Genomic DNA, 15,939 nt, shown 5'->3' on the forward strand with positions numbered 1-15,939 from the left:
AAAACCATATGATCATCTCAACAGATGCAGAAAAAGCTTTTTACAAAATTCAACACCCATTTTGATAAAAATTCTCCAGAAAGTGGGCATGGAGGGAACCTACCTCAACATAATAAAGGCCATAGATGACAAACCCACAGCAAACATCATTCTCAATGGTGAAAAACTGAAAGCATTTCCTCTAAGATCAGGAAAAAGACAAGGATGGCCACTCTCACCACTCTTCTTCAACAAAGTTTTGGAAGTCCTAGCCATGCCAATCAGAGAAGAAAAAGAAATAAAAGGAATACAAATTGGAAAAGAAGAAGAAAAACTGTCACTGTTTGCAGATGACATGATAGTATACATAGAGAATCCTAAAGATGCCACCAGAAGACTACTAGAGCTAATCAATGAATTTGGTAAAGTTGCAGGGTACAAAATTAATGCACAGAAATCTCCTGCATTCCTATACACTAATGATGAAAAATCTGAAAGAGAAATTAAGGAAACACTCCCATTTACCACTGCAACAAGAAGAAGAAAATACCTAGGAATATACCTACCTAGGGAGACAAAAGACCTGTCTGCAGAAAACTATAAGACACTGATGAAAGAACAATCAACAAAACAAAGAACAATTAAAGGTGATATCAACAGATGGAGAGATATACCATGTTCTTGGATTGGAAGAATCAATATTGTGAAAATGACTATACTACCCAAAGCAATCTACAGGTTCAATGCAATCTCTATCAAATTACCAATGGCATTTTTTACAGAACTAGAATAAAAAGGCTTAAAATTTGTATGGAGACACGAAAGACCCCGAATAGGCAAAGCAATCTTGAGAGAAAAAAACGGAGCTAGAGGAATGAGACTCCCTGACTTCAGACTATACTACAAAGCTTCAGTAATCAAGACAGTATGGCTTCCACCCCTTTTAGATGTTACTAAACCCACAAGGAAGGCTAAGCCGTAACTGGCTTACTGGTAGAGCAAGAAAAACTCAAAAAGGCAAATGATATCGTTCTGCTTCTAGTCCCATTCTTCATAGTTAGTGATTTCACATTGTGTGGTCTGGAGTCGCAGAGACTTGAGCTGGAATCTTGCCTCCACCATATACTAGATTATACAAATTTCGGTAAGTTTCTTAACTTCTGTGTGCATCCTACTTCTTCTTCAACTAAAAAATGGGGATAGTAATAGCGCCTCCCTTTCAAGGTTACTGAGGACTGAATAAGACATTTAACAAAACATTTAGCACAATATCCAGTCTTAGTAAATTCTCAATAAACATTAACTACCCAATATAACCTGTTGAAATCCAAGATACCCCATGGCTTAGCATAATTATTTTTCCAGACTAATATTACAAAATTGTGACCAGCACTGTAAAAAAGAATTTACTACTAGAACTGAAAAGAAAACAGCAGAGCGCAATAAGTCAAGTATTGTTCTGAAAATCTTTTTTCAGACTCAGACACACATTCTTTCTCTCTCTCCCCACCCCCCTCAACTGAGCCTCCCACAGTTTTTCTCTGTTGCCTTCACTATGTAGTCTTCAAAAGACTGCACATCTGGCTCTTCTTCAGGGCACAAGAGCATTTTGTATAAAACTCTACAACACTTACTACACTCGGCTTGTTTATATGTGTATCTCTCCCATTAGAATGTAAATTCCAACATCACTAATTATTAGAGAAATGCAAATCAAAACTACAATGAGGTACCACCTCACACCAGTTGGAATGGTCGTCGTCAAAAATCTACAAACAATAAATGCTGGCGAGGGTGTGGAGAAAAGGGAACCCTCCTATACTGTTGGTGGGAATGTAAATTGGTGTAGCCACTACGGAGAACAGTATGGAGGTTCCTTAAAAAGCTGAAAATATCAGGGTGATGGTGGCCTCGTAGGATGAGTTTGGGAGTGTTGCTCCCTCACATACACCATGTTCTTGGATTGGAAGAATCAACATTGTAAAAATGACTCTACTACCCAAAGCAATCTACAGATTCAATGCAATCCCTATCAAACTACCACTGGCATTTTTCACAGAACTAGAACAAAAAATCTTAAAATTTGTATGGAGACACAAAAGACCCCGAATAGCCAAAGCAGTCTTGAGGGAAAAAAACGGAGCTGGAGGAATCAGACTCCCTGACTTCAGACTATACTACAAAGCTACAAAGAAAATAGAACTACCATAAGACCCAGCAATTCCACTACTAGGTGTATACCCAGAGAAAAATCATAGTTCGAAAAGATACATGCACCCCAATGTTCACTGCAGCACTATTTACAATAGCCAGGACATGGAAGTAACCTAAATGTCCATCAACAGAAGAATGGATAAAGATGTGGTACATACATACAATGGAATATTACTCAGCCATAAAAAAGAACAAAATAATGCCATTTGCAGCAACATGGATGGACCTAGAGACTGTCATACTAAGTGAAGTAAGTCAGACACAGAAAGACAAATATCATGATATTGCTTGTATGTGCAATCTAAAAAAAGGGGTACAAATGAACTTATTTACAAAACAGAAGTAGAGTCACAGATGTAGAAAACAAACGGTTACCAGGGGATTTGGTGGGGGCACGGTGGATAAGTTGGGAGACTGGGATTGACATAAACACACTACTATATATAAAATAGATAACTAATAAACACCTACTGTATAGCACAGGGAACTCTACTCAGTACTCTGTAATGGCCTATATGGAAAAGAATCTAAAAAAAGAGTGGATATATGTATATGTATAACTGATTCACTTTGTTGTACACCTGAAACTAACACAACGTTGTACATCAACTATACTCCCATAAAAATTTTTTTTAAAAAGGTAAACTCCAAGGAAACTGCCTTTTATTACCTATTTCTGGTACATGAAAAATACTGCCAGCTCAGTAAAATTTGTTGAATGAGTGATTAAATCATCAAAACCTAATAGGTATTAAAAACATACAAAACCTTTAACTGTTTTCATTTATCATTATCTGATTGGGTTTTATTATTGTATAAACTTTAAATTTACCTATAAGTCACAAAAAAATCAATAAAGTTGGGACCTCCCTGGTGGTCCAGTGGTAAAGAATCCACCTTCCAATGCAGGGGACGCGGGTTTGATCCCTGATCAGGGAACTGAGATCCCACGTGCCACGGAGCAACTAAGCGCTCATGCCACAACTAGGAAGAAGCCCGTGTGCCAAAACAAAGAGCTCACATGCCTCAACAAAGATCGCACATGCCACAGCTAAGACCCAACGCAGCCAAAAAAAAAAAAATAGAATATTAGAAAAAAAATAACAGGACTTAAAAAAAAAAAAAAAATCAATACCGTTGTTCTTCCTCCCAAGTGCCTTGTATACTCCCGTCTAGAAATGGTGAAAAATGTTTACTTAAGAAACTGAAATGGGTGGTGTGCATAATGATCTTTGAAAAGTAGAACATCAAAGCATATAGATGTGCTGCACAGCTGAAGTTTTATTTAGGAGACTAGCCATGTTCATGTTTGTTAGGGGCCAATAAAGTTAAGGAAAGTTTATTAGGCAGAAAAGCTTGCTTCCTCTATATGACAAACTGCCCAAAGATCCCCTTTCACAGGTACTGCAGGTACCATGAGAACACATCTAAATAACAACACTGGGCAGGTACTTGCTTGACTACTTAATATAGAGATATATGAAGAATCTTAATATTTTCAATATTCATATATTATCACCATCATTTTCAATTCTATTTAAATGTAAGAACCAAAGTTATACAAATTTACCAACTCTTTTATTCCATCACAAAAAGGCAAAATACTGGAAATAAATTCTAAAGAAACACTTTTCATCATGCTTAGAGATGTCAAAAGTTGACAGTTTACTAAATCAAGGTTACATATAAAACTTGGTTTTACGTTCGTCAAAAAAAAAAAAAAAAAGAATAAATGCAACTAAATGTTTGCTCTAAAATGAGGCTCAACTTTTAAAGGTATGGGTTCCTTTAGAGTGATCTTCCAAAATATTTGTTTCTAAATCTTTAACAACTTGACTGAAAAACTGGAAGTTTACAATTTATAAGATTATAACTCTCTTGATATAGTAAGCTATATACATGAAACTGTAAGGGGGAAAAAAGTGGTATTGCTATTTTAGGACTCAGGCACTTTGCTTCATCCCCCTGGCTAATTACTGCAAATGATATTGTTACCTACTCTAAACTTGTTAAACATCTAAGGAAACAGCTATTTCACAAAAACTTCTTTCCATTTGTCACTTTAAACATATTTTAAGCTATTATGAAACTCTATTTCAAAGTAATTTATTAGGCTCAGATATTAAGCCAAGTCCTACAGTTAACACTGATTTACTGAAGGAAGAAAAAAAGATAAGCTGTGATAAATACTCTTAAGAAACAAAACTGACAAAAGTTGCAACAAGTTGTTGCTCCTTATTAAAAATTCTTCTCTATATTTGACATGGTAATTTTAATGACCCTAGTAAGGGAGGCAACACTCACCAGTATGAATCTTCTCATGTCTCTGTAGCAGGTACTTCTGTATGAAACGCATGTCACATTGACTACATTGAAATGGTTTTTCACCTTAAAATAATTTCACATCCACAAATTAGTTACTGGATAAAACACAGTTTATAGTTACTATTTTTGAAGAAAGAGAAATCTTAGAAGCCCAAGTTCTGGAAATTCCAAATTATCCACACAAAGTTTTTATACTATTCATTAACAGAATTTTATATCCTCTCAATTTCCTCCCCAAGATTTAAAAATTCACATTCTCACAACCTCACAAAAATGAGATTAAATCTTTCAAGGGAAAAAGAAGTAAATAAATAAAGCAATTTAAAATAGAATTTAAAAATCACAAGGCTAGAAAGGACTCTACAGGTTACCAAGTGTGTCTTAAACATCTCTTCTTTTTATCTGGAGGAAGATCCACCCACCTTGTTCTCCCTGGCTAACCACCACTTTATGCCCTTTCACTTATTTTCTCCAGAACCTTCAGAACTTTCTAAACATCCCCTTAAAAAAAAACTAATCCTGTCTCTTCAAACGTTCCCTCTCTGTTGGAGCCTTTCCTTTCAGTAGTCTACCCTATGTCTCAAATTCTTCACCACCCACTTGTCCTTTAACCCTTATACTCTGCTTTCTGAAAAGCTTACTCATGATCTCCCTGCTATTTATTCTAACGGTTTGTTCTCAGCTCTCAGGTCTCTCTCTATCCTCTCAGAAGGTTGTGCTATGATTGATCCTACCCTCCTTGGAATTCTCTTTGGGCTTCTGGAACACTGTATTTTATCAGTTCATCAAATCTACCTTATTACTCTGTCTCCCTACCCACCCCTTAACTCAACGTACATGTCTAGTAATCTTTCCCCAAAGATCTGTGATCAGGTCTTTAGTTCTGATCTCCACAACTTCATGTTATTTTTTTATATTTGATTCCCAAATTCATATTTCAAACTCCATCTGGACATCTTACATAGAAAAATAAATGCTGACAGGCTTTTAATAGTTCATTCTTTAACTGTTTCTCTAGCTAAAAAGAACACATTAAGCCAGATAAATATTCAGTTAAGACTAATTTTGCACATCTATGCTAATTGTTTTCTCATTTAAAGTTTTTCCTGCTTTCCTTCTTACATCCTGGCCTATGAAGTCTCTGATTTGAAATGCCAGGTTACCTAAAGCCTTAGAAATGAATGACATTTACAAGAAGATGAAAATAGCAAAGATAATAATTTTAATGGCCATAAGCCCACTTTAATTCAAGAAATACCTGTATGAATGAAGACATGTCTCTGTAAGTGATAGTTCGTTCTAAAGGCAGCATTGCAGTGCTCACAAACGTGAGATTTAGGGGTTTTCAAACCAAGTGATCCATCCTCATTTATTGTAAGGATCTGGTTTTAAAAAAAAAAAGGCGAAACAAAAGAAAGAAATTTTTAAAACGTAATACTAATTTATAAAACAGATAATGCCTTTTAATGCAAACAATGGTCACCAGAAATTATGAAATATTTTTTCCTAAAAATCTTGAGAGGGCTATTAGAATAATGTTACCATTAATTTTAAGAAAGTACAATGTGACTCAGTATGGGTAAAAATCACTAATAAAACCTTGGAAGCTGGTTAGGTAAGATCTCAGCACTCTGCCCCCTCCTCTCCAAACCTGATGTCTAGTAGAGTCCCTAAGTGTTCTCTGCTAGGGTGAGTATAGCTTTATTTTCAATTTAAAAATATCACATATGCAGGACAAAAGTCTTATGTTTTAGACATGGCGTAAATATCAATCAAATAGCACTGGTTAAATAAATCATGGAAAATGAATACAATTTAATATCATGTGGCTGTAAAACAAAACGAGAAAGCTCTCTATATACTTACATAGAAAGAGCTCGAGGATTTATTCTTAAGAAAAAAAGCAAGGTCCAGAATCTAGTATATAATTTTGCTAATTTTGTATACAAGATAGTACATATAGCAATATATATTTGTTTGCATATGCATAAAAACTATTTGAGAAGGATATACATAAAATGTATATAACCTTGGTTGTCATGGCTGGGGAACTTGGCATATAGGAGGTATGGCAGGAGGGAGGTTTTACACTGTACACACTTAAAACATTTTTCTGAACCATACAAACACTTACTTATTACGTTCTCCTTTTTCTTTCTTCTTAAAGAAGAAAAAAAGAAAACTAACTTTTTAAGTCATCCTAGAACTGAATTTTGAGTCTGGCTCAGTTTAGGACCCCTAAGGTTATTCTAGGACTACTGAACTATTGTTAAGCATATTCCTTAATAAATGAGAGTGGGTATGGGGAAGGAAGACAGGTGACAAAAGACATCAACCTTGTCTGCCTGTGCTTCCTGTGGTCGAGAATATCTTGGGCCAGGTCTGGACAGTTCCAGAGAGAAGCTCACCTTTGGGCTTCATGTATTCCAGTTTATCAACCATTTGCCCAACATGCAACATTTAAACTGCCTCTTCTCACCAGACACATGGCAGAGTGAAAATAACAAATAATCCCTTTTTTCATTATTGAGGAGAGAAGAAAGATGACAAAATATGATGTGAAGATAAGAAGCAGAGAAAACTAGGAGGTAAGATCAGGAGGAATATGGCAAGTGAGAGGGAAACAGTACTGGAGGTGGGGGCATACAGAGTGGGAGCCAAGAAACTGTGTACCACACAGGGTAGAGAAATCTAGCAAACATCTTACAAAATACAAAGTCCTGTGGAAACTGATTAGGACCTGTAAATACACAGCTATGACCCCCTTCCCAAAACCTAGAAAGAGGGAGTAAGTAAGGAAAAAGGGCTTTAATTTAAAAAAAAAATTTTTTTACTTTAAATTCAGGAAGACAATTCAGCCTATACTGTATGTAAATCAACGGTATTTATTATGCAAATTATACAGAGCATGTGGGTTCTGGGCAAACTGCCAATGTGGTCAACAATGCTTCAAAGTCTATGTACCAAAGTCACAGAGGGAAACATTTGGCAGGAGAATTCAAGTGGGTGTCACAGCTTCCTGAAGAGTCAGTGAGAACAGAAAGTTTCATCTCTGGTCAGTCAGTCTAAAATTTTTTCAACCCCTCCAAGTCACAAAATAATATTCAAGCTAACAATGTGTAAAACAAATGAACAAAAAAACCACAAAATCTTTTAAAACATGATTCAAAATATTTCTAACATAAAATAAGTAACAAAAAGATGTTAAACATTTTATACAAAACAGAATAAAAACAAGATAGCACCAGGTATTTTTTCACATATGTTGATAACAAATAAGAAGATCCAAGTGCCAAAAACATGGCAACTCAATAGCTTTCTGTGGCATAGCAACTGCAAGGAAAGGCTCTGTAAGGAACAAATCCGGCCCAAGTTACTTAATGTGAAACGGATGTAATCCTTGACTATACAAAGCCCTTTTATGAAGAGTTAAGGAGTTCTAGGTCATTGTTTTCTGGCACTGGGGGTAATGCTGCCTTTCACTGTGGACTCAAGCCTTAATTCAAGGTGGATTTTATGGATGAAACAGCAAACACTGACTTGTGAATAAGCAGACTGAAAAACCTAGCATATTTATAAGTTCAATGACACAAAAATCAAATTGTTGGCCATCTTGTATTTCATTTTATATTAATTTTTTTCTTTTCTTAGGCCGGGGTAACACACATCTTTGTATCAATATAAAAGAAAATTATCTTGCCTCAGAAGAACACCAGTGGCTCTTCCAATTTATAATCTGTTTTAAATATAACCGACAGATCTTGTCTGTTTTACTCACCACTATAACCCCAGTATCCAAACGGTATCATAGTGAAACTCTATAAATGTCTGTTGATATGGCTGCCTACTACTACCCATACCAAACATCCTCACAGCTTACCACTCTACGTAAAACTTTCTGCAAATTCACTAAGTAGTACCATAGTGAAATGGCTATGTAAAGAACAAAGTTCCTTGGTGGAACAGAAATTGCTCATTAATACAGGTAAAATTATCTTCCTTGGTATAGACTTGGTTTCTTTTCCTGTTCACATCCTTTCCAGATCTTTTAGTAAAATGTGATCTACCAGGTAAGTGGATTTGCCTGAGATTGGCAGGCTTACTTGCTACTAGTACCATAAAATGTTTTTGCTTTTCTTTTTCCCTTAAACATATGAGCACCATTACAACGGAAGAACTTGAAATTTCCAAGTTTAAACCCTAAGGTGCCTGCTATAATATCTCCACATGATTTGTCTTGACTCCTGTCACTGCTGCTTTTGGAGAAATATGATACGTTATAAAGATCAAGCAGCCGGGCTTCATCAAGAGTAAAGAAATTAGTAATAGTCTAAACAATACTCAGCATACTTGATTTTTTTCCTTAACTGTTTCATAAGTTTAAAACAGAATTTTTCAGTAGAATATTCCAATACCAAATGGAACTCCTCAATTAATCTGCTTTCTTAACCTCACGGTCCATTAGCACATATATTTTTTGTTCTGAGCCAAATCTGTTCCCAGCTAGCTATACATAGCAATGCCTATGTTAAATAATATACCAATTTTCATCCAACGAAGCACTAACCTCTGCCTATTCAATTTAGAGATTTTTGACTCCTCAAGGGTCACTGCCACCAAATAACTGAAACTTGACACCCCTCAGTGAGAAAGTTTTATTCTCTTAAAAGGCAGACGTGATTTTCCCCATTCTATGTATACTATGTACTACTGAAATTGTTAAAGCATATTTTAAACTAATGATTATAAGTTTTATCATACATTCTTAAATCAATTTCTAAACCACCAAAACCCCAAAAACAATTTGGAGGAGACAGTTTAAAATTCTCACCTATTATGAGCTGTTTTACTGCAACTGAGGGTGTGGAGTGAGATCTAAAGTTCACTTTACTCTCCAAATCCAACTAGAAATGGAAGAGTGCAAGCCGAAAGACATACAACAAAATAACACAGTAGCCCAAAGCAATAACCACCTAAACATCTTGACCATCCTACTTATCGTTAATATCCCACCTCACGTTGTCACTTTCTTTCATTCTCCATGATTTTTACTGTCTCTCAGCATTTGATTTTACTTATTAACAAATTTCATTTCTAAATGGCAAGCTTTTGCCAGTGCTAGAACATGAAATTCACTATATCATAAGCATGGTACATATAACATGATATCAATAACTGATGTTCAGCAGAATGACCCTGAGCCTTAGAAAAGGTTATTTCTCTCATATTTCCTAAATATCAGGCAAAGAAGTATGTGAATTTTTTAAAAGAAAGATTTACAGACAAATATTTTTTAAAATTAGGGTTTGATTCTGTGGAAAAATTATTTACCCAGAATACAAAATTCCCTGGAGAAATTAGATAAATAAAATACTAATACTTTTTTTTTAAACTAATTTTCTTCTTCGTTTTTCTCTTAAGTACTATTCCGTATTTCCATCCCCAGTCTTACAATCAGTTATTTACCGTAAGGCTACTCCTTCCACAATCAAGCTAACATGTAGGAGAAAGCTTGACAAATAGCTAGTATATCTATTTCTCTCCTTCTTTCAATTAAATTTTCCTCATTTTAAATCACTCAATTTAGAATCTTTTTGATTCTAAAATCACTAATCTTTTCTGGGACCCAGTGGTGTATAATAAATTGCTGGGAATGGATTCTCTATATAATTCATAATCTATTTGATTTGTGGGATAGGCTCTTCCTTCCTGAGTTCAGCATAACTCTGAAAAATCAATTTCTACTCAGACCACCTATAGTGTTATAACAAAAAACCCAGTTCCTTTCTTCAGTACCTGATAAGAGATCCTGGCACATAACAGGCACTCAAATTATTTGCTAAGAGAATGAAAAAGGAGATACATTTCAGAATAAGGTAATCAAAAAGCACTCTGCTCTACCTCATTCTATTACTAAAGAGTTTGAAAAGACCTATAAAGCATATATAATACTGGATTAAGATAATATTGTTATATTTTACTGAAAAGGATTCTTAGAGTTCATCAATGTTAACTCAACAATCCTCATAAAACCCTTCTGTGGTGGAAAACGTCATCACCTACTTCACATAAGTCAATAGCAAAGTCGGGTGGTAATACCTCATTTATCCAGAAACTTTTACTATTAAGACTTGAGATTCTCAAGCCCCAACGCAGCCAAAAAAAAAAAAAAAAAAAAAGGGGGGCTGGGAAAAGTGGTACAGATGAACCGGTTTGCCGGGCAGAAATAGAGACACAGAAGTACAGAACAAACATATGAACACCATTGGGGAAAGCAGCGGGGGTGGGGGAGACGAATTGGGCGATTGGGATTGACATGTATACACTGATGTGTATAAAACATGACTAATAAGGACCTGCTGTATAAAAAAATAAATAAAATAAAATTCAAAACAAAAAAACAGTACTCAGAGTTGTGAGTATTAAATGAGTTAATGATATCAAGTGTTTAGAATAGTGCCTGGCACATACTAGTGTGTGTAAGAGCACTATAAAAATAGTTGTTATTATAAAGTTTGGAAAACAAGAAAAGCTGAGAGCAACCTTTTTAGTATGCAAAGAGTGTTAAAAGAGAATGAACCAGAATAGTAGGAAAGCAATTTCATTTCTTACAATAGTGTTAAATATGGTGGAAGGGTAGACTATTTTATGTGAGGTTTTGCAAAGAACAATAAAAAGAGGGTGAAAATTGACCTCGCCAAGTACTGCAGGGACATGACATTAAAGTCAGGACAATAAATTCAACAAAAAAAGACTAGGTGATCTTTAAAAAGAAAAAAAAAAAAAAGTAAACCATAATCACCCTGGACTCTTTTAGTATAAATGGAAATCCCCTAAATTAGAATCTCCGAGGATGGGGCCTGCATATTTATAACTGGAATAGACCTATGGGTGATCTAATGCAGAGCCACAAGAACCACTAACATGAATGCACTGAGACTGAATTAAGTCTACTAAAACTTTTCATACATTTCTAATAACTTTAGTTCTCTGTAGTCCTAATCCACAACAAAACAAAAAAAGAGTCAAAGGGGCAATGGAAGGTGATGTTAAGTGGCCACATAGGTACAGCAATGTAAAAATGAATAGTATATCATTAAGGAATGAGACAGTGAAGCAATTATAAGCAGTCAAAAAACTCTTAAAGTCTAGCAGTCAGGAGTTTTCAGGATGAGGGGAAAAAAGCCCTAACATCTCAGTCTTCCCAGAGGGCTTCACTATGATACGTATGATTTTTTCTTTAATGTTTACAACATCAACCCCAAAGCATTAAAAGCTGAATTATGTTCAAATGTACTATGTTTTAAAAGAAAACAACATATTAAAGATTTCCAACTAAGTGGTTAAAATAAAATTAAACATTTAAAAGTGACAAGTTTTTATTATATAGAAAATTTGCTTTCATAAAACAACTTATTCCATGACAGTATCAAATAACTTGATCAAGATAACATTCCCTACCTTGATTACCCTCTTCTTCAGACATGCTGCCAAACGTATTTTGGCAATTTTCAAGTGTCAAATCTACCTTAAGATGACTAAGCTTTGCCATATGATAAAGGCTCAGGAAGCAACTACTGCTTAAAATTCATGGCAGCTAAAAATGACATAACATTACAGTATTTCTCACCACAAAGCTTAGTTGGAAGGGACCAGGTCTACATGGATGTGTAAGCTCTAATATTTTTACTAAAAGTCCATAAGATAACTTCAGTGATACTTCCTGTACAGATCCCCAATCTAACAGGACACAATGGTAACATATACTCAAAATATTAGCAATGGCAAAATCCAAGATTTGGGAAAAGTGTTTCCAGAGAGTAGAGTCCTCTAAGCATAATACATTACAATTAATTGAGAAACTTAAAGCTGTTTTTAAGGAATTTAAAACAAGCAACACATTGATTTATAAACATGAGATAAGGTTTTCTTTCTCTTCATACAGAAAGGGGAGAGTTACTTTAATGAAAAATCAGAAGTGTGAATATTTAAACACATGTTCAAAGTTCTGAGACTCCAGACACAAAACCACTCATCTGGACACTGCAAGACCAGTGTTAAAAACAGACCACAACCATTCTCTGTCCTATTACATGTAACAGGTCAGGATAATCTAAAAATAATTGTTTTTGTTATTCTCACATCCATGTCTGCCATATATTATTTCCAGTCATTTCAGCCTCCTAAGAACTGCTCTAAAAAGACTGCCCAAAACATTTTCTTATATACAATACACTCAGAATAGGCCAAATCTTTCATCTAGCAACTACACAGATATATATACAACTATTTAAATAATGTCCTTAGAAATATTTTGATAATACATTATAAATGACTTTATCTGAAATTAGACAAGGAAAAATGGCTTAAACTGTAAAAATCTGATCTGTACTACCTAGATCATATAAAGATTCCAAATAACACCCTACTAGAAGATAATAATCTGAGTTTTAGTCAGAATTTCAGAATTATACTCAAGAATAGTATCAGAAAAACATGGCAATGAAACATCAAGGAAAATGTACAACTTACATATATTATTTTTAAAGACTTGAAATAGATTCCCCATAGATCAGCAATGAACCCAAAGTAACATAATCACTATCTCAATTTTAGAAATTAACTTTTTCCTCAAAGAACTTGATGTATTCATTAATGTAAAATTTTAAAAGTCTCATATATCACTGAGAAAAACATTAACCTCAAGAAAAGAAAGGGAAGAACGGAAGGGGGGCATAAAGGGATAGCACAAAACATGAAATATAAAATGTCAATAATTATGAAAAAAAACACAAGTTTTAGTATGGCCAATATCCAAAGAAATTAAAATTTAAACGATAATGAGACACCCATCTTAAGCTACAAAAAAAACAAAGTTTCATACTCAAGGCTGGTGAGAGTATGGACAAACACACCTTAGGTCCACTGCAGGTAGCAATGTAACTGATACAACATTTCTGGAAGGAGTAACATTATCAAGAAACTTTACTTATTTTGCTTGCTTCCTTGCTTATGTACTCATTTATTTTTAAAGAAACCCTTTTAAAAGTTCACGCACTTTGATTTAGTAGTACATGAAGATCCATACACAAATATTTCAAGAGCAGCATGATTTAAAATGAAGGCAAAGAGAAAACAACTTTCCAACAACAGAGCAATCACTGAATATAATGTGATATATCAAAAAATAATACATTCAGTATGCAGGTAATAAAATCTTTATAAAAAATCTTTAATAACTTTAAAAATAGCTTACATACTCTTTAAGTTACAAATCAGGAAATTCAGACAATCTACACAAATTTGAAAATAGAAAGGGAATATTGCAGAAAATTAAGGTATTCATCTCTAGGAAATGTAACTATGGGTTATTTTAGTCTCTATATTTTTCAAACAGTAGCCACGCTTATATATCCTAAAAGCAGTGGTATGTTGGTAAATGTTTAACAACAGTTTAAGGAGTCAGTGGGCTGCATTGCTGATTTCCATGGTGTAAATATTCTCACCATGCCTAATTTCAAGCTACCAATGGTTTTAGCACCAGCTTGCAAAATTCCTGAAAACTCAGCAATCAGCTCTGGCAAGCCAGTACAAACTGGGTTCAGCACACCATCTGAGTCCAAAAGTATACAAATGATGATGATGATTATGATTTAAATCACAAATACAAAAACAAGTAGCCCTCAAAATAAAAAGGTCATGTTATAAAATCTTTTTTAAAAAGCCTTCTTCACTATACAAGGGAAGAAAACAAAAGATGAAAAATAACTATAAAGATATAAATTATACTATACAGAGTTCAAAGACTTCCCTGGAATACCAAAATGCTACATATAGTCAACTACTACTGTACTGAAAAGGAAAAAAGGCAGGCAATTCCTAATAGTATTTACGGGTTAGTTGTTTATTTATTAATCCATTCATTCACCCACAGTATTTATTGAGAGTGCCTTAGGCCTACTATTCCAGGCTCTTAGGATATAGCTGTGAATAAAATTAGTCCCTGCCCTCGTGGAGCTTACAGTCTATTCTAGCACAGTTATCAACACAACCTTTTCCTAATGAGTAATCAATACTGAATTTTCCTGAAACCATATATTAACATAAGTAAAACTAATATGAATGAGAAGCAAGGGCACTGCATACCACCTGTTAGTTTTTAAAGAAAAGAGAGACACGGGGTAAGAAAAGTTTGTTTTCAAAAAACACGGTGAAAGGGAAGTGGAAAAATTTAAAGCAGTGGCCCACCACCTCTATTCAGGCAAGCATCCCTTCCTTTCTCCTGGTGAAGCTGATGCAACATTCCAACTTTACTAAGCCATATGAGACTTTTATGTTGCCTATGGTCCAGCCAGATTCCTGCCAATAAGATTAAGCAATTGTATGGGAGTAATATGTTAGGAACCACCACCTTAAAATATTCTCTTACTTTTGCAGGAGAACGTTGTTTCCGTTTCTTCTTTTTCTGTAAGTCTACTGGCTCTCTGATTTGTTTTTTGTCTCTCATCAGTTGCTCAGATACATCAGTAAAAGTAATTTCCTGCTTTACACTTATCTGTTAAAAAAAAAAAAAAGCCAATTTTAGAAATAAACAAAAAGTCTATTGTGACAAAAAGCCATTGCATGCTTAATCCTTTGCTAAACCTACCTACAGGTGCTCCCAAAATGATTATTTGTGTGTGCAAGTAAAGAGTGTGTTGAAGAATTCATTAATATGTAATTGATATGTAAGAATCAACAGTATATAAATTGAGGGAATAAACTAGGATTTTACAAAAATTTATCTGGAAATAAAAAGATTAAAATGTCCTGGGAAAAGATAATTAAGACCTAGCAGAATAAAGGAGAAGTGAGCACACAATTTCACTCCCACATTTAAGGAAACTGATGTTAAAGTTAAAGGCACAAAAAAAGGTTAAATTCCAAAATCAATAAAATACTGGGGGATAAAAGGGGTATTCAGACTTCATGATGGGTTTCTCTCAATTTACAAAACATCACAAAAACAACACAAAATTCTAAAAGGTAATCTCATCAAAAAAGGAATGATAAACTAACAATAAAATCTAATTATCTTTAAGTTCAATGTTTTTGGCAATATCTTAGCCAGTATTTTCCTGGCCTCTACAACCATCATCAAATGTGTGTTTATAGAACTGCATATGGTTTTAGGCCCCTGCTATGTACAAGACACAATTCTAGCTACATGATAACAAGGAATGTTAAGATGTCAACAATGTTATCTCATCTTTAGATCTCAGTTCTCACAAATGTGAAGAGCTGCATGTCCTAAAAAATAATATGGGGACTTCCCTGGTGGCACAGTGGTTAAGAATCCATCTCCCAATGCAGGGGACGTGGGTTCAATCCCTGGTCAGGGAACTAGATCCCACGTGCATGCCGCAACTAAGAGTTCGTGTG

General features: G+C 34.6%; 1 protein-coding gene across 2 annotated transcripts in view; it reads right to left on the reverse strand.

Annotated features, from left to right (window-relative positions):
- The window catches only part of ZNF148 (zinc finger protein 148), a 126,364-nt gene that overhangs the window by 36,053 nt on the left and 74,372 nt on the right, over positions 1-15,939 (reverse strand). For both annotated transcript variants that reach the window (XM_024754738.1, XM_024754737.1), the window contains exons 5-7: positions 14,948-15,073; positions 5,777-5,900; positions 4,498-4,581 (exon numbers count right to left, since the gene is read on the reverse strand). In XM_024754738.1, the coding sequence (XP_024610506.1) occupies positions 4,498-4,581; positions 5,777-5,900; positions 14,948-15,073 (334 nt within the window). The remainder of the gene's footprint in view (positions 1-4,497; positions 4,582-5,776; positions 5,901-14,947; positions 15,074-15,939) is intronic.

Source organism: Neophocaena asiaeorientalis, unplaced genomic scaffold (assembly GCF_003031525.2).
Source record: "Neophocaena asiaeorientalis asiaeorientalis breed wild unplaced genomic scaffold, Neophocaena_asiaeorientalis_V1.1 scaffold423, whole genome shotgun sequence".
Classification (NCBI taxonomy): Eukaryota; Metazoa; Chordata; class Mammalia; order Artiodactyla; family Phocoenidae; genus Neophocaena; species Neophocaena asiaeorientalis.